The following is a 24,570-nucleotide window of genomic DNA, read 5'->3' as shown; positions in this document are numbered from 1 at the left end:
AACTGTACAAAATACACAGTTAGAAGGCGATGTAAATAATTTATTTGAAAAGGGCAATGGATTTTGAGAAACAGAGGAAACAGTAGACAGGCCGACTTTGTGAGCTTGTTGAGTGCCAAGAGACAAGATTACTGACCAAGGTGGGAAGGAATGTGTGTGCTCAGACAACACAAGGGGTTTGTAGTGCAGGACCACCTGTATAACCAATAGGTCTTTTATTCCAACTGTACAAAAGGTAGTAATGTACAAGGTACTACAAATAGAATACAATACATTAATTATAAAACTGCATACAAGTTTCTTGAAAAATGCAGACTTGGGTGGCTATAATGATAACAACTGTTTCAGTACGAGTCTTTACTAGGACTTGAGAATAAATATTGACCACTTGCAATGGTTATACCTATAACATAAGAGAAGGAACTGCGTAAGGCTTATTGGCCTATGCATGGGAGCTCCCTAACACTCTCTCATATACATGTTTTAACCTATGCTTTCTAATATGCTAGCTGTAATTTGCTCCATAAATTCACAAACATTCCCAAACCAATTCAGTACAGTACTTATAAAGGTCTTTTCTGAATAAACTTATCCAGTTTTGTTTTATTTTTCGACGATATATTTAGAACTACAGTATACTCATACCCTTTCTAGAGAAAGGGTATGAATACTACCTTTCTAGAAAATCTAAATTTAGTTAAATAAATTTTTCATATTTGACATTTTTAATTCCTACTAATCATGATTTCTATTTATTTTTTCATTCAATGTTACCCATATTACTCATGTGTACTATATTAGGCATCAGATAGTGTGTATTAGGTATATGAAGATTAGGTTAAGTTTTCTTTGCAAAACGAGTACAAAAACCTTTCGCGCTTGTCCATATTATGCAGTAGCGATTTCTACTTTTCTAATTACCCTTTACGTCAACATATGTACAATGGTCCTCATAGTTACTATAAATACTACCTAAACAGGAGATATATTCATATACTGAATATGACTATTATTTAATTTCTCCTCCAATTAGTGGACATTTGTTATCCTTCATAGTTTATGAATTACCAAAGACATAGATTGGATAATGAAGGAATTCTCAAAACTTTTCAAGAGTAGGAACATTACTTCAGAAACTAGTTCAAATAAAGAATAAATATTTTGTTCAGGATTGGAAACCCACAGTTCACCCCATCTTGATTATTTTATTTATGGCTCTAATTGTAACAGTATTTTACCCTTTGGCAGTGAATGGTATTCAAAGGCTTTCCAAGTTGAGTAAGTCCTGGCTCACCCCTCCTCTTTCCTGTTCAACTTTGATCACTTGTGGAATTTTATTATTTTTCTTAAAACAAATTGTCCCTGAATCGGCATTTCATTTTCAAATTATGTTTTCTCCAAAAGTTTTACTGGCCTGTGTCATTATTTTCTTAATATCTTTTAGTGGATGGTTGTCATAGAAGTATCTGGTGTAATGCATATTGTTTTTCTCCTTTCTTAAAGATTTATGTTACTGATAGAACATAATAATGAAGGTAACTACAGAAGGCCTATTGGCCCATACATGAAACAAGAGCATGGCATACCCCTGGGAGGAAGAATGTGCGACTTTAAATGATATGTTTCTCTACAAAGGATTGAGGAATAAAATAACAAAGGTTATTGTAGTTTACTGCGGATCAAGCTGTATTCACGAGACAGGTTGACATGAATCAGTGATACTATATATCAATAATACATACATCAAATAAATTACAACCATACAAGATACTATACAACAGTCTCTCTCAGTATACAAGCTATAAACGGTGGCCTGGTATACAAAGAGCTCCAGATAAAACTGTAAAAATGTTATATTGCAACTACAATGTCTTGTCTGCTTAGCAAACAATTTTGTATATGACTTGTGCCTAGGTGTTTCATTTGCCAAAGAAAGATATTGGGATATCTTCAGAAATTTCTGTTGTGAACACAAAGTAAGTTCTTATAAAACAGTCAAAAGTTCCAATATGGAACTCTAAACTCTCTCCACCAGTAATTTTTTACAGTCCTATACATAACAAAATTATTAAAACAATAAAGCTTTGGTACTGATATATATATATATTTATTTATAGTATTTTTTTTTGATGGTAGAAGATTCTTTGAGTAGTTTAATATAAAAAATATGTATAACAAATTACTTGACAAGGTAGAGGAACATTCAACTGAAAGTCTTATTTCAATATGACAAAAATATCATATTTGGAGAGACTCCAGTTTGATAAATTATGAATGGGAAAAGGGAATCATGAAAAAACTTCTAAAATGGCTCTCAAATATCACACAACAGCTTCTTCTGAAGAACACTATCTTGAACTTGCTCCTTCAAGAGCCATTTTAGTTTATAAATAAACATTAAGGAAATGAGTTTACTAAAAATATGAAGCCTAAGATTGCACAGCTTCAGCATCTGGGAGTTAAAGCTGCGACGTCCAATGTTTGCGACAACCCCAACAGCAGCTTGACACTAATGTAAAATGCAAGAGAAATATACTTCCCTTAGTGCCCATGCTAAAAAATGTATACAAAGTTTACCTTGACATAAAACTTGGATGAGGTTGTCCTTTGTCCAGAGAAGGCTACCTTCATCTTTACAATTTTGAACTCTTCATAACACTTGGGCAATATGCAGCTGCCCTTCAATCTTAATAATAGGTACGGTAATCAAATTCCCTGATCCCCTTTTCATTTATAAACCTCATGCAAGCCTCGGGTGAAGTACCATTCTCTTGTACGTCCATCACAGAAAAGGCGTGACATTATCTACAGTAGCATCAAAATGTCTGGTGTTGTCAACCATTTGCATCACACAGAGGGAGGAAGTCTTAGTGGAGCCAAGCACAGGGTTATTTGTAAGTACTTTCTATAGCCTGCTTCATACTTCAGGATGAAGCTGCAAGTTCATACACAATTAACTAATTTTAGGTAAAACAAATTTTTCTCAAATAAAAGAAAACTCAAGGTTTAAAACAGAGGGTTAATTATGCTGGGTATTTATGCTTCTTGCCAAGATGTGAAAAATTAAAAAAAAATTATTCTTCTCATTTTCAATAACACGCATCATACAGCACCCTACAATGTTTTACATTTTTTTAGGACTGAATAATCTAAGCGTTTCTTTGTATCATTCAAACGATCACTATCATTAGATATTTTGAAAAAAAAAAACTTCTTATGACTACTGTATATGACAATTGTTCTCTGATGTGTAATATAGAAATAATATTACCATTGTCTGGATGGCCAGTAAAACACAAAAGTAAAACCTAACTGTTATCCAAAAGCTGCAATGGGAAACACGTTATCGACTCGCAACCGCGGCAGCCAGCATCAATTCCCAGGCAGGACAGAAGTGGTTGGCAAGTCTCCTTTCACCTGATGCTCCTGTTCACCTAGCAGTAAAATGGGTACAGTACCTGGGAATGAGGCAGCTGTTATGGGTTGCATCCTGGGAAGGGTCAGTTTTTGGCCTAAGGGAGCCTCCATAAACCGAAGTACAAGCTCCCTGTCCTCAACAATGGAAATTACTATACAGTACCGGCGTTGCAACATTATCAATTCGTTTTATACATTGACTATCGCAATTTATTATTGCATTTTTTATCTTAAGATATCACTTCCATTAAACTGTTTAAAACCACTTGACTGTTACCAAAATCACCTTTAAGTATATAACTTGTTTGACTAAAATACAAACAAAAACAAACAATGCGGCTCTTTAGTGTCAGCATAATTCGTGAGAAGATTGCTGCCGACCGGTTAAAATTAGAAGTGGATTTGTTTTGTTGAAATCATAAATTTGATGAGAAATCTAAATTTTTAGATGCAAGATCTATGATAAAATTTACATTAAAATAAAAAACACGATATTTGAGTTTCATGCTTTAGCTTAACTGAATCTTCAGTGTTGACATGTAGTATTACATTTTATGAAGTAGTTGAAGAATTTCTTTTAATTATTTCAAAAGTTTTAAGTTGAATATGAAGCAAGCTATATAAGATAAGCAATTTTAACTTTTCATCCCTCTTTATTAGCAGCTGTCCACAACACATTTCAATTAAATTTATTTTTAACACAAACACCTGAAAGTTATAACAGTTTCCTCCTTATAAATGAAACCTCAAATTTTATATTCGATATAATTGTTCAGTTCCACGAACGTAACATACCTCTGTGCTCCCTTGTCCTGAAGCAGACTGAAAGACTAGACCTATTGTGTTTATAAGAAGTATCCCCATTTATATTAAATAACAAATTTAATGCAGTCAAAATTAAATGAGGATGTATGGGTTAAGCTTGCATTTTTCTGCAGGATTTATCAAACAAATGACTAATAGCAAAATAATAGCTAGACAGTTTGCTGCCTTGACACATGACACTTACAGCTCCACGCTGGGTCTCTTCTTGTGCAGTGATCACGTAAATAATGATGAAGTGCAGGTTGCCAGATGGATGAAGTTATACCAGCTATAATGTGCACAGTTGTCTCACTGCTGACTGTTCCTATTGTTAATCATGTATATCACAAATCTGCTATTCTTAGTACTGGTATTCTCTGAAATAACCTGCTCAGCTGCTCCGTAAGGTAAGATCCTTCTGATTCTATCAGACAGCCACAAATGGTGAGGCCCGTTAACATTGTGTCAGCCTGCCAGACTGTTCATGATCTTGTACACCGTACTCTGATGCATCTTGTCTCACCGAGCAACCGAGTCTGCTGCTCAGAAAGGAGCCTGTCATAAAATTCAGCCTTATTTTTTTATGACTTATATAATATTTATATATACAGTATAACATATTTATAAGATATACCAGTAATATATATATATATATATATATATATATATATATATATATATATATATATATATATATATATATATATATATATATATATATATATATTAAAATTATGTGTATACTGTAATATATATCATATTACAGTATACACAATTTTAATTTGAATATATTATATAATATACATAATATACAGTACATAATATATTCATATATATACAGTATATTTTATATATACATATACATATATTATTTCAGATTTAGATTTTGTTTCCATATTTAGTTAGTGCACATTATACAGCTGGTTGTTCAGCATCTGCCAAAACCTGAGAAAATGGTGATGTGGTGACTTGTCTGATCATATGAGAGATCCCAAAAGCACAATATCTTTTTCACTGCTCTGAGGCTAGAATTCTAAAAAATGTTCTCACTGGATATTAGCCCATACTAATACTAAGCAGCAAGAAAGAACATTTGCTCTGAGAAATGAGGAATCCCTTAATGTGATGACGTCCACTCCTCCAAGGCACGACTCGTCCTCAGAGAGGAGGCCGCGCCACAGACCAGACGATGAGGTGAGAGCGATCACCGCGACTCAGTGACTCTGCAGACGGCTCAGGGGCTCCATCCTCCTCCCCCTCACCTGAAATTTAAATGAAATTATTTAATTTAGCAACAATAAATTATTAAAACAGTAAAATTTAATTAAAGCTACATTAAATTAAGTTTGTACGTACATCTGGTCAAAGAATCCTTCTTTACCTGTTGTAGACAAAGCCAGACCTCAGTTATTCATTTGTTTAACACACACATTCACTGTACAGTACAATAACTTGAATCAATAAATCTCAAAGTGAAAACTAATAATACTGTACATTTAAAAAATACAATATTGAATACCTAATGGGTTTGCTACCCTGTACTACAGTAAAATACAATACTTCTCTTTCTTTATATATATAGATATATAATATATATAGATAATATATATATATATATATATATATATATATATATATATATATATATATATATATATATATATATATATATATATATATATATATATATATATATATATATATATATATATATATATATATATATATATATATATATATATATATATATATATATATGTCGTACCTAGTAGCCAGAACTCACTTCTCGGCCTACTATGCAAGGCCCGATTTGCCTAATAAGCCAAGTTTTCCTGAATTAATATATTTTCTCTAATTTTTTTCTTATGAAATGATAAAGCTACCCATTTCATTATGTATGAGGTCAATTTTTTTTTATTGGAGTTAAAATTAACGTAGATATATGACCGAACCTAACCAACCCTACCTAACCTAACCTAACCTATCTTTATAGGTTAGGTTAGGTTAGGTAGCCGAAAATGTTAGGTTAGGTTAGGTAGGTTAGGTAGTCGAAATACAATTAATTCATGAAAACTTGGCTTATTAGGCAAATCGGGCCTTGCATAGTAGGCTGAGAAGTGCGTTCTGGCTACTAGGTACGACATATATATATAAATATAAATATAAATATAAATATAAATATATATATATATATATATATATATATATATATATATATATATATATATATATATATATATATTATATATATAATATATATATAATATATACTTCCCTCCTTCCCAGAGGAGGGAAGTGAGTAACTCAGGCATAGCTTCTAAGGCCCACACTGCAGGTAACACTGTTGCAGCATCCAGGACTGAAATCAAAACATCCAAGCTCCCCCAGAGCTCGGCAGAGAACAACTCAACCAATAGAAGCAAATTAAACATGGGGGGGGGGGGGGTGAAGATGGGCAGTAATCAATGAAAAGAATAGGCTTAAAGAGTAGAGGGACCAATTCAAATGGTAGATTTTGTTGTTTCATTGTTTCATCAGCCAGTTCATTGCAGGTGATACTGTACCAATGCGACTTGTACCCAGCACTAAACTCTACTGTGATGACAAAAAGTAAGTTATACAGTGTGCTCATTTTACAAATAAAATGTGCTTCAAAAAAAGGTGTTTATAACTCGGAAACATTTTTTTCACAGGAACAAAGCTGTAAATGAGGGGATGCAATCCAGGACCACCAAATACGTATCAACATAACACAAATCATATCCAAACCACACAACAGAAAATGAAGAAATGACAACGTTTTGGGGTGTCCTGGACCATTATCAAATTGTTTCTTCATTTTCTGGCGAGTGATTTGGATACCGTATCTTTAGCCACGTGATTGTGACTCGTCGTCTGCATAACACAAATTATTTTGGGAATATACCCAAAAATGTGTTCTTTATTTACCTTGAATGATGGAGCTCTCTTGAGTGTCTGAATATGTTTTTTTGGAGAGTGAAGAGGGTTAATTGGTAAAGGAAGAGGCAGTAGGTGGTGGTGATACATAAGGGGCAGAGATTGGTGGGTCATCTTCAGTGTCACTGGCTACTGTAGATTGCTCAAATTTTAAGTCTTGTTCTTCATAATACAGTGGCAGCTCCAAAACTTATTCTAAGCATAAATTAAATATAGCATTTATACATTTTTCCAGTTTACTGATCGAAATCAAAAGTTCAAACTGTTACACGATGCATATCTATCGCATAAATAATGCAATAGATATTAATGACAAATGCAATTTCTCCTTCAGCATCATTTTCACACATGATGCCGAATCAGAATCAACCTCTGATTGTTATTTTTTCAAAAGCAGAGCATGACTCCTTGTGAACGAAAGTAAGTCAAACGTAAAATTAAAAGCAAGGAATTTTATTTTGTTTATGCTCAATGATTTTCCCATGACCAACTTCTTTTTCTAAAGTTGTGCCAACTTAGGAAAATTATTAAAATCTGATGGAGGGAGAGGGATGCAAGTAACATGGGCATTCCAACACAAAGCAGCAAAGTATGATCAGAAACTCTATATACAGTGAAACTCACAAGCCCAATTTGGATTTGCAAATAATTAGTATTCCTGAATAATAGTCCTTTTATGGCCATTTATCAAAAAATTTTCCAGGTTCTTCTTACGGCAAATAAAATACATAAAAAATAATTTTGGGGGCGCTGGTACCATAGGGTCAAAATCAGGATACCAGGAATTTGTGATTATTTCATGACCTTCCCAAGTAGGTTCCAGAATTCTGCCCCATTCAAAAATATGAGAAAGTCATAAAACTTTTTTACACACAAAAGAAATACCAACAAAAAAGGCCAGGAATGGATGAGAAAAACATAAAAAACCCTGAGAAATGTCTAGTACAAACACTTACCTAAAAAAAAAAAAGCCCCAAATACCATTTCGATGCTCTACACACTCACCACCAGATGGCAGTGCTAGCCAACTAGGGGGTACAGCAAGGCCACCATAACAAACAAGACTGAACTAACACCCCCCAAAAAAACATGGTTACGCAGGGTAACAGGGCAACAAAAGGTAAGTCACTGAGGAAGAGGAGGAAGGATGGGGGTGGGGAGCCTCCAAAATGGGGCATTTCATTGAACTCAATGCTCTATTTGTGGTAAATTTTCAAGAGTTTACTTCCTATGGTGCCTCACATGAGGAACTTACACAGACATGGACACATAGAGACACACAGTGCTGGTGCTCCAGGTATTTTCATTATCTAAGTGATGGAGTGGAGTACCTAAATGGAGTCCCAACTAACATAACTATACAAAGATCAGCAGTAGAGGTGGAAGCGTGACTAATAATGAAAACCCAACATCAACTGTAGTAAAATGCATCATTCTGGTAGCATGGTATTGGGCACACGAGTCACATCAGCCCTAGATGTCCTCAATAGCCTACCAGAGACCAGAGCCAGACCCTGGCCTTCTCACCGAGGCACAGGGAGCAGGGGGTTCTTCAGAACACACCTCACCAAAGACACATACACAGAAAGAGAGGCAAAATAGACAATTGCAAGAGTCACTGTTAGGACCCAGTGTATACAGCATATTATTAATATACACTATGTCCTAACTTAATAAATAAATCCTATAATTATTGTCATTAAGAAATATAATATGTCACTAATGTTTAAGTTTAAATGTATATTTTTGTAATAAGTGACAAAGTATTTTGTATGTCACTATAATATGAGTGAATGTCATACAGGTCCACATCAAAGTCGGACTATGCAATTATTTAAGGTTTTGTTTATATGTTTGGTGCAAGGTCAAACTAGCTAACTGCTTGCTTGAACGTGTGTGTGTGTGATTTGGCCAGCTCGAGTATCTGTCTCAGCCCGAGAGAAGAGTTAGACCTACAAATAAATGCAGCCCAGACTCCAAAACTGTCAAATGTCCTGGAGCCTGGAGCAAAGGGAGGCCAGATGAACAGTGTAAAGTTAAAGAGCGGTGAACACAGCACCAGAAGAAACGCCACCTGCTTTAATTACAAAACTCAAAACAAAGAGGGCTTACTCTGGGGCATCCATTTGAGCACCAAGTTGCAAACACAAAAATGGGCACATGAACCCAAAGCCGTCACAGACTGAGAAGCCTCATCGCTACAAAATAAACAAGCCAAAAGATGGAGACTTTAGCTAAAACAGAGGCTTGCAAACCCAAATGTCATGCCCCTCGGGATAGAAGGTAATACCCACCCAACGGGCAGCAGAGGGAGAAGTACAAATAACCATCAGTTTGTAGCAAAACTGATGGATATTCTTCAAACTCGCAAGCAGTGAGTGCAAGCTCAGAGGGTCACTCAATAATCAGCAACCACACAGACCCACATGCTTTCCAGGGGCCTAAAGAAAAGGATCAAGCAGGACACTCATGTACTGGAGATGCTAGTCAGAAGAGCTGACACCAACTGCAGCTTTGAGGATAAACATGGCTATGAAGGGTGTCAGCAGTTTGCCCTCTTAATAAGCACATGAACCCTAGTGCACCCCATAATCAATAAACCCACAAATGCCCCTAACCTCAGATCCTTGCAGAGGAGTCAAGGAACTTTGCATAACTCTAGGTGAAGCACCCTACACAGTAGGCCAGCCTCTATGGGATGAGCTCCCAAACCTACCAATGAAGTTGCCCAGTCAGGGCAGGGATAAAGCCAAATGAACCCCTAGATAAGGACTACCCTCGAGACATTCCTGTCAAGGCAAACGGTTTCCAATGTCCACACAGGTAGTGCAGCTTGTAAATGCACATACGTGAAACAGATACTACATATTAAAATGACAAACAAGCAAATGGGTCCCCACAGGATAGAGTCAAAAGGATGGCTAATACTTACCTAGAATATACTTAGGACCTGAAAGGCTGGCAACTCGAGGAGCAATCCAAATTGCTGGGCATCAGGTAAAGGATCGAAGACTGTTCATAGTGCAAGTCAGCAGCTCCTGACGGTGCTGCTATCTGGTATTGACCAGCTATAACTTAGGGGAAGGGGGGAGGGTATCTACCTAACTACTAAGTGGATTGTTTGTAAAGTCATTTGATTCTTTGCTTCTTTTTCTCTGCAAACCTTGCAGTTGTCAGTTTTGCTTTTTTCCTTTTTTGTGTTTCTTCAGTGAAAATGATCTTACGCATACACTGTTCCCTGTGCCTCTGTAAGGGGGCCAGGTTCTGGTTCTTGTCTCTAGTAGGCTATTAAGGACATCTAGGGCTGATGTGACTCAAATCTGTGGAGTTATCTCAGTGTGGCTAGCTACAGGAAGTCATCATATGGCTCCTCCAGAAAGACAATGTAGAGGTGTAACTGTATTAGTGAGAAAATTTAAATGTAAAAGAAATTACAAATTACTGTACAAAGAAATTACAAATCCAAACTGACATAACAGACAGTTTGGATTTCAAATAGACAGGTTTTGTGCAACAAATCAACTTAGTTTTTTTGTGATAGAGCCACATATATTTTTGCAAGAAAGGAAAGTAGAGCTGATTGCATATACCTGGACTTAAAAAAAAGCTTTTGACAGCGGAATGACTGTATCGCCCTCCAAAAGGAGGTAGATAATATGAGTGAGTGGAGCAACACACAGCAGATGGAATTCAACAAAAATAAATGTAATGGAATGCAGAATAGGGAAGAACAGGCCTACAAATTATATGAAAAAATATTGAAGCCTCTGGAACAAAAAGAGATCTAGGAATGGCTGTGGAGAGTAAGCTGTCAAAAGAGGACTACATAAAGGACACTGCGAGAGGAGCCTGCACTACACTAGCTAATTTCAGAACTGCTTTTAAATACATGGAATGAAGAAATATTAAAGAAACTGTTCACACTATGTGAGACCTAAATTGGCATATGCAGCATTGGTGTGGTACTCGTATCTCAAAAAGCACAAATTAGAGTGGGTGCAAAGACATGCTTCTAAATGGCACCCAGAACTAGAGTTAAAAAACATGAGTTATGAGAAGCTGGTGACATTAAACATACTAAAGCTAGAAGACAGGAGGAAAAAAGAGAGACAATATGCACACTATATACAAACTAGTAACAGGAATCCCCAAGGCAGACAATGAGAAATTTCTGAAACCTGCAACTTCAAGAGCAAGAGGTCACAGACGTAAGCTAAAGAAACAAAGGCGCCGAAAAAATATACAGGTTGTGTATGTTTAGAATAAGTTAAGCGAGAAGGTGGTTGATGTTAAAACCTTCAGTGGTTTCAAATCATCATGTGACAGAGTACTGGGAAAACGGGACACCATAACACATTACACACAGAGATCACACTAACGTGATGCATCAAATGAACAAATCCACAAGGGCCGTGACGAGGATTTGTTCATTGGGACACCATAAGCATAGCTCTCATCCTGTAACTACTTAGGTAATTACACAACTAGTTATCACAATACTCTATATGGGAACCTGAAATGTGAAACATGTGTAATTAAAAAGAACAAAAGAGAGCTTACTCAAGAGTGTTGGCACCCTGGCCGTCAAACCCAGCCAGTTTGTATATCCTGAAAACATTTATGAGATAGTGCTTCAATCATCTGAGGCATTGTCACCATTACCTTATTTCTCACTTTTGTGTTGAGGGAAGGCACTTGCCTGGAAAGGGTGGAGGAAAAACAAAAAGAAAAATTTACTTGATGACATTCAGTATGACGCACAACTTTTCATATCTTCCATACACTGTAGCATGAGAAACTAATGCCACAACACTAACAAAATAAGCATACCAGTTTTTTGGCTCTTTCATAGACTAGATGTAGACTGCTACATGTGAATTGCTATGAAAGAAAAATATCTGTCATTCCTTCCCTCACAAACTACTTCACTCAGACCTGTTTATGGTCGGCTGCGGCGAGATGCAACTGTACTGGTTTATATGCACTTGTATACCCATGAAGCTTTATGGTGCAAATATGATATTGTAAATGAATGCATGCTTTTTGTTCCCCCCGGAATGATGTTTCTGCGGGGTAAGTGGGATGCGGAATAATGATGAATTTTTACTTGCAGGCCTTTCAAACCAATAGTCATAGTTTTACATAGTGACCCAAGAGTGTGTAATGAGGGGTGTAACATTTAAATCACCAATCAACATTTTTTTGTCACCAATGAGTGAAGCACTCACTAGTGACCAAAGAGCCAGAGCTCAACCCCCGAAAACACAAATAAATGAGTACACGGTGTCTGTATCAAACTCAGTGGTACAGGCTTCCAATCCCTGGAAGGGCTCACCAATCTTGACATTTTATTCTGTTTATGGATCTAATGAGCCCTAGTTTTATGTGCCTAAATGCATATGACCTATGCACTTACATGCAAATAATGCATGCTGAATAATTGTCAAGCATTCTGTAGGGCAATTGTTTAGTGGAAGCATCCCACATTCTGGCCTAGGAGTCCTCACACTGTACAAGAAGCAGGAATAACTTACTTACATAATGAAATAAATATGTATGGAGAGATTCAAGGTTACCATAGCAAATCATTAGCAAGAGAACTGAAAATTAAAATGCACAGATATAAGGACAAATGCAAATATAGAAGAAATAAAATGTATTACAATCTTTAAAAAACATATTCTGGAGGTAAAGAACAAGCCATGTTACAATTTTTCATAGTAGATTGATTGATAAAGATTAAGTCACCCAAGAGGTGGCACGGGCATGAATAGCCCGTAAGTGGTGGCCCTTTTGAGCCATTACCAGTATCAAGAGCTGATACTGGAGATCTGTGGAGGCGCAACTGCACCTTGCGTGACGGGAGATGTCTCCCGTTTTTCATAGTAGTTTTCAATGAATAACCGAGGTCAACTGGTTTGTAATATGGGTACAAAATACAAAATTGAATGTATCAAGGAAGTTACTATACCTAAACCGAAATAAGTAATTGGACATTTTACAGAAACAATGTACACTATATACATAATACAAAAAAATTACAAACTTGGGATGCAATTGTAGGGTAAAAGTTGTCTTCATCTTACTATGATAATCAACCAATAGTATTACTAATCTAGCAGCAAAACACTGAGGTCAAGCGCAAAATTGAGAGGTGCTATGAAGGTAATTTATATACAATTCCCCAATGTGTGTTTTACAATACACATACTGTATATGAAGGCACTGAATCTTCAGCCATGCATTCACTGCATTCATTTCTATTGCACAAAATTAGCCTGAAAAAAGAATAGATTTCAAACCATGCTCAAGAATCTAATGAAAAGCTTGCTCGATATTTGTGCAACTTTGAAGCTTAGTAGTTCCAATCAACGGGATATTTTTTCTCTCTCACACACACACACACACACGTGGGGCCTGGACACTGAAAAAATCTTTCTAATGTCTCTTGGGCTCATTTGGATACTCAGTTTCCACCAGTGTTCTCTTGTTTGTGTTCAACCCGTGGTAAATAATTTGTCTTTGTCCACCCTGTCAATTCCCCTGAGATTATATTTTGTATTTGGTGATCATGTCTCTACTAAGTATTCTGTCTTCCTGTCTTCTATGTATGTATGTATGTATGTATGTATGTATGTATGTATGTATGTATGTATGTAAATCCTTTTGAGGCAATGGAGTGACTTGAACTCACGACCTGGCGAATATATATAAAAGGAAGCGAAGACAAATAAGCAAGCAGAGGTTGAAGGCCGGGTGCTGCGGCTCCCACCCAGTGATGGTCAAAGGCTCCTCATTCACACAGCCTCTAAAAAGCTTGGCCAAGACTTTTAATAAATGATTAAATTAATATAATGTGACAGACATAAATTTGTAAGCAGATGGGAACTTTTGAAAATACAAATATCTTTATGTGAATGAAAAATAAATATACATGAAAACACAAAACACATTGACACAACAAAGCTTTGAGAATTGTTGATACCTGATTTATAAATAGTCAATGCCCATCACCATACAAACACATATCCATCCTACTATACAAGAAGGAGAACATAACTAATTTCACCAGATGGACTATATGATTACCGCCACCACAGAAAGCACAGGTATTTGCCTCTTCACGACCGAGTCACAGCAGAATCTCATAGGCAGAGGGGGTGTATGACGAACATATAAATCATTTACAGTATCAAATATGTAACACTATTTGCCCTCCTCAACAATTTCATGACAAAACTGAACACTGACACAGCTTCAAATGAACAAACGGAAAATGTGTTTAATTGCTTAGTTTAATAGAATAAAGTGAGACATGACATATATGACAACATATAAAGCTGTAGCGTAAAGTTGGATCCGATATTTTCTTAAGTAACACAGTGTTTACCTTCTATGCTAATAAAAGAAAATGGTAATCATAAAAGCTACACTGAATATCCAAAGTGGAAAGGTTACTTCTTTACACTCCTTCTCAGCAAATAATCTGTATTAAAAGCTTCTGAATTTAGAAAAGGGATCTTTTAACATCTATCTTCTACAAAAAGTGTTAACTGATGTATATTGATACAAGCGCTTGTTAGGGAGTTCTACACTAGTGCTACAATTTGTTAAGATGGGAAATTAGGAAGGGTGAAAGAGAGAGAGAGAGAGGGAGAGAGAAAGAGAGAGAGAAAGAGAAAGAGAGAGAGAGAGAGAGAGAGAGAGAGAGAGAGAGAGAGAGAGAGAGAGAGAGGGAGAGGGAGAGAGAGAAAGAGAGAGAGAAAACGAACGAACGAACAGGATTTGACCCATTCCGATCCACGAACTAAAGGGTCAGCATGCAGTGCAGTGACCTACGTGACCTTGGATAAGCTGCATGCAGGGCAACCCAAGATTTGACCCACACTAGATGAACATCATTGTTTAAAATATTTAAGAAATCAGAGTGCAAATAGCCTTTGGCTTCAGTGACTTTCCAAAAGTTTATTGGGATATTTATTAATTTTAACTATAAAAAAATACTCAAATAAAATGAATAGACAAAAATTAAAGAACAGGTGAAAGGGGTAAGCAGATGGTGCTCATACTTAAGCTAAGTGTTTTAAAAACTAAAGAAAAAAGTAATCAAATGTTACCTGTAAAGACACGACGAAAAAATTAAAAATAATCTGAATATTTTATACACACACTGCTTCAATGACAAGATATTCTTGCTCCTAAGCTGTGATAAAAGACAAAAATGGTCATTATACTAAATAAGTTTTCACAAAATGAATGTAGCTGTCAATTTAGAAAGATGGGGGTCAAATCCTTGGTAACTAGGAAGAGTAGTAGAGACCGTGGTGCTGTGACTCTGAGGTGAGAGAGGCGCGTACCCGTAGCTGGCTGAGAGGCTGTAGCTGTCCGAGTGGTGATGGCAAGGCTGCTACGAATGACCGTTGATGGTTGCCGAGATGGGGTTGGTTGTGGTGGTAATGGTGGTAGTGGAGGTGTTGGAGGAGGTGGTAGTGGAGGAATTAGGTTGGGCATGGAGGTGAGAAAGATTGTCCTCCACAGGTATATGCCATACTAGTAGGTGACTGGCTGTGTCTCGATCCTCCTCACGCTCGTCAGCTGTGAGGCATAAATATCAAAACAAGCACACCACATAATCTCAGGCAAGTCACAAATTACTGAATGCAAGTTAACTCTCTTAAGCCAAGGAAAATGCAAATGTACAAGGAAAAGCTTTATTGCTAAACATTACTGTAAATGGAATGTAACATTAACATACTTTCAAAAAGTTTCTTTACGACTAAAGAGCATTAAGTTACTAGTCTACAAGCAGGGTTTATTACTTAATTATATATACATACCCATGTAGCATAAACAAGAATTGGTTTATACAGAATAGGACTTAAGTCACATTCTTAAAGTTTGAAAACAATAAGCACACGAGCTAACACTGACCAATTCTGAAGTCGATGTATCCTTCTCCACCAGATATTACCAGCATACTCTTTGGCTTCTGTTCGGGCTCAACGTCCTCGTCGTGTTCAGTATCCGTAATGGCCCGTACCGAAGACGCAGTTGGTGCGGCTGTAAGGGCATTATACCCACCTGAGCCTGTGTGTGTGTGTGGCTAATATTAATGATCAAATGCACAAAGGACAAGCTCATGCAGCCAGGGCTTCCTTCTTCAGGGGACGTGAGGGAGGGAAAAGTACAGAACACTTAACAGATAATTTTGAAAACTTGTTAATTCAAGTCTACAGCTTTTTTTTTATAGTGCAAGGGTGTGAGGGCACAGCATGTGATAGCAGAGAAGAAACTGCACAAAATATTTGAATAAATTAAGCTTTAAGTACATAACACAAAGGACTGATCTCAAGCCGAGATTATAAAAGCATATTTAATAACAAAACACTATTAAAGATAAAAAGTACCTTTCCTTAAAGATTTTGAACTAACTAGCTTTTGACAGTGCAGCCACAAGTATTCAACAATAAAGTATATAGTTTTTTAACAGTACTATAAAAACCGAATTACAACAAACCAAATACAAATTTACGAAAAAAGTATTTTATAAAATAAAATTATTATTACATCTACAAAAGTTATTCTACTCCCTAACCCATAATGAAAACTATAATGACTGTTTAGGTTCAAATAGTGTTTTTTTAATTTAATGTGGGTCTCGATTGATGATAAATTAAAAACCACAACATATACTATTTATGATTTCATTCTTTATAATGAAATGAAACGCTCTCCTTTAGGTAAAGAGAGCAAGTAAATGCCTCCGTGTACCCAAAATAATGGAAGAATACTGTGCAATGTATTCCAACAGTTTGCCTGTCTGGGTAATAATATCCTCACATAGTATGACACTACCAATGAAATCAATCAGAATCTATATTACCCATAGCAGCTATGTAGCACAGGCTGTGGCATTCTGACATCACAGGTGGCTGATTCACACAAACACCACCGCCAGAAAATTGTAAGATCAAAAGATGATTCCGTAATATTGAGTTTTCAAACCACATACTGTAATTTACATTTTCTCCCCTTTTCAGAAACAATTTTCAGTAAAAGTCTACATAATTTACCGGCCTTTAACTACTGTTAGCAATTCTCCACTGCACATCAAATTTCACTTTAAATTTGCTTTGATTTGGGGTAAGTCCTACCAAACACAATCTCTACATCTGGTTGATCTGTAGCACCTCAACAACTATGATCAATAACGTGTGGATATTTGAGGTTATACTGTGTATTATTCATTTTCAATCTCATGCCATTCAATTTTTAAAGTCTGATGAATTAAAGCAACCAATTAATCATCATGCAGAAAAACAGTATTGTAATTCTAAGAGACACATCTAATAAATTCAAATATTAAACTTGTTCATAAAACATGCACAGTAGAGTACAGTACATAATTAGTAACGAAGGGTAAGGGACAGCTATAGCAGTTACATTCAACAGAAGAACACAAACATCGTGACAGTTACAAATTAAATAATAAAGTTTAAAGTTTATAAGACAAAAAACCAGCGTTGAATGTAATGAAATGCCATCTTCTGGGTGAGCCCCGGAGACTCCCTGGAGCTATTGGACTTATATTAGCTATATTAGTCTGAGGCTTCAGTCACCTGGAGTTCTGGCTGCCGGGATCCATAAGCCAGAACCTGGTTCCCTCAGAGGGGTACAGGGAGCAATGGCCTACGAAAACTCCACTCTTTGGGAGTATATTCATGTCTGCCATCGGCTGGGGTAAGGCACCCAGAAAGGTAGGTCTAACAGACCCCAACTGGTAGAAAATTGCAACCCAAGACCGAACAGAGCCCAAGAACCCCCCCCCCCCCTCCAAGAAAAACAAGGTAACAAGCAAATCATCATTAAACCGATGAACCATTAATTCCCCCCACCCCCCACAGAGCCGGCCAACTACTCACCAGTTCGGAGACTGAGCAAACAAAAGCTAAGATGAAAAAGGTGGGGGGAGGGGGGGAACGAGTGGCGCATCAGTTTGATGATGATTTGCTTGTTACCTTTTTTTCTTGGGGGAAATTCTTGTGCTGCTCATCTTGAGTTGCAATTTTCTACCAGTTGTGGTCTATTTTCAGTCGCCTACCTTTCTGGATGCCTAACCCGGGTTGATGGCAGACATGAATATACTCTCAAAAGAGTGGAGTTTTCATAGGCCATTGCTCCCTGTGTCTCTCTAAGGGAACCAGGTTCTGGCTCATGGTTCCCGGTAGGCAGAACTCCATGTGACTGAAGCCCCAAACTAATACTGTATAGCTAATATCAGTCTGATAGCTCCAGGGAGCTGATAGGGCTCTCCACAGAAAATAAAGTGTTCAATTCCAGTGAAATGCCATTTTCAGGTGGGGGGTCCAAAGTAACTCCATAAACTACGCTAAGTACTGATCGTGGCTCCCGGTAAGAGGTCTTGGAGTCAAGATTCATCTACCATAGGCTTGGCTGAACCAGTGTTTAGCTTAGCTCAGGGAGCTAAGTAAGTGCCCTAATAAGAATGGCACCATAATGCAAAGAAGATATAATGTAGACGTCTTCAACTAGTCATAATTATCTATGTTCTCTTTGAGAGACAGTTCAAGCGTATCTACTAATATATATTGGATAGTAAACTCTGGGCAAGAAAAGGCAATGGTTATTTTAATCAGTATTACTGTCCCCTTTATAAGAACAGTGAGTACTGTAGAAAATTTAAACATAGTCAAATGATGACACAATGCTGCTGAAAGTTTCTGTCGCAATAAGCAGTATTGGGTCAACAGGCAAGAGGAAATATTATGCTTAATTTCAGTTATCTTTTTTCTGAATTAAAAACTCAGTAGTTAAGCTTTAAGAGTAAGTAAAATAAATACAGCTAGAGTACTCAAAATGAACTGTCTTCGCTGCCAGTTGAAACACACAAGCAACAGAAATATATAATACCCGAGTATAAAACAGGTATTATCATTATTTGGCGACCAGCATGTTCATCTATTAGAAATGGCATGCTGATGCTATTTCAATGCATTTCCCAAATAAACTGCATCATGCTCACATTGAATCATGAATCCAAATTAATAACAATGATATTAAAAATATCTTAAATATTTATATGTGAACAACCAAACAGATGACATGACTCAGCACTAGGTCCAATTAAAATTAATACAAATTAATAATTCCTCTAAACCATTAACAATGTATAAAAATCAAGACAAGCATCTTTGTAAAAAAAAGGATAACTGTACAAAAAGAATCCAATGCAAAAACCAAAACAAACTTTTGCTATGATTAAAATCAGTTACAATTGTACTGGAGAGTGACCTTCCACTCCAATAGCAGACTGATAATGGCAGTCTGGTTAACGTACAGTACTTTAAGGATATGTAATTTGAACACTATGACTGCTTATCTCTGCTTCTTTACATACAGTGGAACCTCTATTAACGAGTTCAATCCGTTCTGGCACCGAGCTCGTTACTGGAAAAAACTCGTTAATAGAGCCACTCGTTAATAGAGGTTCCACTGTATTTCATTATAGCAGCTATTTACAATACTAGACATTGAAAATATTTCCTGACACCATGGCTCAAAATAACATTTAAAAGCATGAGAAAAAAATTAGTTTAGAGAACTTTTGAGTTATCCAACTCTTTTGCTCTGTAAGACAAGCTCAAACTGACCTTTGGTTAAGTTCTCACACAATCAGGACAGATCAATGTCCTCGATGTTACCAATGTAACATCGAGAAACTTATCAAACCGTACCTGCTGGGTCATACTGGTGTTTGGGAGACACTAGAGAATATACTCAATCCAGCATAGTATATTGACAGTATGCAGGCGATGAGTCACAATAACGTGGCTAAAGTAAGTTGACCAGACCACACACTAGAAGGTGAAGGGACGACGACATTTCGGTCCGTTCTGGACCATTCTCAAGTCGATTCATCAAAATATTGACAGTACATTTAGATAAAACTCTAAATGCCATTCCAGGTGAATTTTGGCATTAGAGAGATTACAAAACAGAGCCCTGGTAAACTCCAGAATGGTTCACTGTGTGACGATTCCTAGTCATTGTTAAGTGGTAGAATCAACACCACCACAAAAGACCTGTACACCATATCTTTTCATTTAATCCTGTTGGTCTTCACTGCAGGTTAACCCCTGGGCTGTACACCTGTTAATAGCCGACAAACCCATGGTGAACACAACAAAAATAATTCTTGTTCTTTTGACAGTGTTAATTAGCATCCAGGAAGCTTGAAAATCCAAGTAAAAAGCATCTGCCTCTTGTGGTTTAACTGCGGTAGTGTAATAACTAGGGAAATCTCTATTATTTTCTACATTATTCTCCTCTTTCTCCTTATTCTCTTTCTTACTTCTGTCTCCCTATTCACTCTTCATTCCCAGGCTTTCAGGTCACACAGGATGAGGGCCATAATTCTGTTTGACACTAGGACAATGTTTGAGGCATTTGAGTAACACTCAACCGCCCACTCTCCCTCTCTCAGTGGACAGCAGCCTCTCAACACTCCACAGCGTTGACGACAGGTTACAACAGTTGATAAATTGCCATGTACAAGACAGTGTCCAGGGCACTTGGTTCCATGTGAATAGGAGCCTACCATCACCGTGTGGGAGGCCTAGTCTGGTGATTGTCCTTGTGTGCCTGAAGGTGGGGGCCTTAAGTGCATTAGAGGGAGGAGCTTAATAGCAGCCCTAAAATAACTCTTAAGAATTTTTCAAGGTGAGCTAGACCTGGAGAGTGGAATGGGTGTGGAAAAGTCCAGGGTACATGGAAGACCTTATTGGTCTGGATAAGTTGCAGAATAATGTAACTGTTAATTAAGTTTTTACATTTAGTAATTCCCACCATGTGAATTTTAACTAATAAGTGAGCAAAGTTACCTTCCCGTGTATGTTTGGTGTGTTTGATTTTTGGTAGCAATTTCCCTCTTGAATTTTCTTATTACAAATGCAGTTCAGCACATTTTTCCATGACAAACATTTTTGTGATGTGCAGTTAAAATGACTTTAATTTCCTGGTGCGCACTCAAATAAAATTAAATCATTATTTTTTTCTTTTTATATTACAAAACATTACTTACTGATGTCAAAAAGAATAGTTCCTAGTAAGGGATCCAACTAATGGATGATTACGAACCAGACATGGTACCCATGAGTTTCAAAGGGTCATATGACAAAGAGTAGAGTGCTGGGAAGACAGGACACCATAAGCAGAGCTCTTAACCTGTAACCACACTTAGGTAATTACAAGAAAATTTGAGATATACTGTACAGAATGATTATGGAAAGCTGAAGAACAAACCCTGACAGGTAAACATGGCTATTATAAAAAAAAAAGCTTAACAGAGCAATTACTATATCTTAGAAATCATCAAGTCCACTGATGGAATGGAAGATCACTACATTGGGCACTAAAAATATTTCAAATGTAGTTTCCCACACATTACATAAATGATAAACTGAAATTGTACATACCTGGTACAGCCACAAAGAATTTCACAGCATCCCTATGCCCATGGAAGGAAAGTTGAGCTTGAGCCATAGAGCAATATGGTGCAAAAGAACCTGGCATCACTTGGTCCTTATTGTCGGAATATACTCGGATTACACCCCCGGGCATCCTACTGGTACTGCTTCCAGCATTCATGCCTCCACTACTTCCACTAGTCCCTCTACTGGTACTTCCACCACCAGTGCTGTTCTCACTACTTCCACTGCTTGCTACTGGTCGAGGATTGGCATCTGTACAAAAAATGTACAATTAGATGACTAATACCAAAAAATAGGTAATCATAATTCAAAGATGAAAACAGCTTAATGTTACAGCACATGATAGAGTTAATAATTCCTAAACGTACCACTTGTTTCTACTACAGCATACATATACTAGTAAACTCATTTCCATAATAGAATAAACTTCCAAAGCACAATCTTGTAATTCATTAATTTGCAGGGAAATGAAATGTTAATGCACCAAAAGCAGATAAGGAGATAAGTCACAATAACATGGTTGAAGATATGATAACCAAACCACACATCAGAAGATGGAGAAACAACAACGTTTCAGTCCATCCTGGATCATTATCGAGTCGTATTATCACATACATAAGAGGTCGTAGGTTTAAACTAATCAAAGCTGCCGAAGAAATATAAGAAAATCCCCTTTCGCAAAAAGTGTGATAGACAGTTGGAACAAGTTAAGTGAGAAGGTGGTGGAGGCCAAAATCCGTCAGAAGTACCAAAGCATTATACAACAAAGAGTGCTGGGAAAGGGGTACACCATGAACATAGCTCTCACCCTGTAACTACACTTAAGAGTAATTACAGAAATACAATTGAAAAGATTCAGCTATTTGCCACAGGACAGGCAAGAAATGAGTTATGAGGGCAGACTTAAATAATAAAATCTACAAACACTGGGAAGAGGCATATCCAGATGAGATATAGTCACAATGATCATGATACTGAGGGACAAAGTGAACAAGGTAAGGTTGATCCAGATGAGAAGCACTAGGACATGAGTCAAAGCCGAAAACACACAAACCATCACATGGCTGCAAGAAGTACTACCATAGTGTACAGTTAGTGAACCCAGTAGCAAGAAATCAAGAGGTAGATGAAGGCAATTCAAACCAAAGATTTCAAAATGGATATAACAAAGTAGAGTGCTAAGTGAATAAGAGTAGGTTGAACCTCCCACAAGCATATATAGGTAAGAATTTATAGGTATCCTGTATACAAGTCCAAGGCAGTTAGGGTCAAGTAGTGTTTACGAGTTAGAAAACTTAGATACAGTACAATACCATAAAAAGAGAACCAAACAAGATTTCACAAATGCTATGAACAAAGCAGCACCTACATTTTACCCAGTGATAAAGTTTTGAAAAACAAATCCTTGCTAATAATAGCTTTCTCAATGTATTCCCAATAGCTCACCCATCAGTAACGATCAAGAGATAACACCACTAGATGTAATCTTATAATAAATAAAGGCCTTGACTAAAACAAGGAATGGATCACCAATGATCATACTCTTCTGAGCACTGGCACAATATCAACTGTTATACTTGCTTGGCCCCTACATCCCCTCTCAAGGCAGGTGAGAGAACACAGTTCGGAAATATACAGAGAGCCTTTAATTTTAATGCCCACAGAATCTGTGAAACACTTAAAAATACTGGAACAGCTTGAAAGAACTCAAACTGTAACCTTGGAATGGAGACATGAATTATCTCATAATATATACAGTACATGGATAAAACTAGAATCGGTTCTAAACCTGCAAAATAAAATTACATCATACTGAAGTGAGAGAGATGGTAAAAACACAAAATAACTGTGATGAAAAGGTGGGGCAAGGCATTAGGGATGCAGAGAGAAGGGGGGGATGGAGGGGGAGTTGATGGGGGGATGAATGGGGGACGGGGAAATTGAGGGGGGATGGAAGGGTGGATGGAGGGGTGGATGGAAGGGGAAGGAGGATGAGGTGGGGAGATAATGATGGAGGGGAACAAGAATAGAAAAAGATGAAGTAAAATATGCTATCAACAGTACTGGAGATGGCATATGACCGCCTACAGTACTGGGTATAAGTACGATCACCTACAGCACTAGGTGTAAGTACGATCACCTACAGCACTAGGTGTAAGTACAATCACCTACAGCACTGAGTGTAAATACGATCACCTACAGTACTAGGTGTAAGTACAATCACCTACAGTACTTGGTATAAGTACGATCACCTACAGCACTAGGTGTAAGTACGATCACCTACAGCACTAGGTGTAAGTACAATCACCTACAGCACTGGGTGTAAATACGATCACCTACAGTACTAGGTGTAAGTACGATCACCTACAGTACTTGGTATAAGTACGATCACCTACAGCACTAGGTGTAAGTACGATCACCTACAGTATTGGGTATAAGTACAATCACCTACAGTACTGGGTGTAAATACGATCACCTACAGTACTAGGTGTAAGTACGATCACCTACAGTACTGAGATAGAGACAAGTAAATGTGAAGGAGGGTTAGAAGAATGGATTAATGAAGGGATGAGTCGCAAAACATGCAGTACTTACTCTCAGACAAAGGGACAGAAATAATGACACCATTCCCTGTCCCAATCCACAGCCGATTTGAAGAGATGAGAAGGGCAGTTATTCTTACAAAAGAGAAGCCCAACTTGCCCGTCCCTGGAACAGGTACTGTTGTTAAATGTTTATGAAGTTTGTTTTAATATAATAATATAAATATAAATATAAATCTATATATAATTATATAATTATAAATTAAATCTTTGTTGCATGACAAGACTAACAGAAAGGACGTTCTTGGCTTCTACAACTTTTTTTTTATTAGAAAAAT

The 24,570-nt window shown here is 37.0% G+C and overlaps 1 protein-coding gene across 33 annotated transcripts in view; it reads right to left on the bottom strand.

The window, feature by feature from the left end:
- Window positions 1-1,657: 1,657 nt before the first annotated feature.
- syd (JNK-interacting protein syd) overlaps window positions 1,658-24,570 on the bottom strand; it is a 122,779-nt gene continuing 99,866 nt past the window's right edge. For 28 of the 33 annotated variants that reach the window (XR_011228535.1, XR_011228539.1, XR_011228544.1 and 25 more), the window contains 5 exons: window positions 24,285-24,398; window positions 21,675-21,941; window positions 16,111-16,266; window positions 15,537-15,774; window positions 1,658-5,483 (listed from right to left, as the gene is read on the bottom strand). Coding sequence is in view for 3 of the 33 variants with exons in the window: in XM_069324906.1 (XP_069181007.1) it covers window positions 5,380-5,483; window positions 16,111-16,266; window positions 21,675-21,941; window positions 24,285-24,398 (641 nt within the window). In the remaining 30 variants the exon portion in view is untranslated. Of the gene's footprint in view, window positions 5,484-15,536; window positions 15,775-16,110; window positions 16,267-21,674; window positions 21,942-24,284; window positions 24,411-24,570 lie in introns of all 33 variants that reach the window. The other 5 variants (XM_069324906.1, XM_069324907.1, XM_045743892.2 and 2 more) reach the window with 3 other exon arrangements.

The sequence above is a fragment of the Procambarus clarkii genome, chromosome 15, assembly GCF_040958095.1.
Source record: "Procambarus clarkii isolate CNS0578487 chromosome 15, FALCON_Pclarkii_2.0, whole genome shotgun sequence".
NCBI classification, from domain to species: domain Eukaryota; kingdom Metazoa; phylum Arthropoda; class Malacostraca; order Decapoda; family Cambaridae; genus Procambarus; species Procambarus clarkii.
Note: the sequence above shows the minus strand (reverse complement) of the source record. Positions and strands in the feature narration are given on the sequence as shown.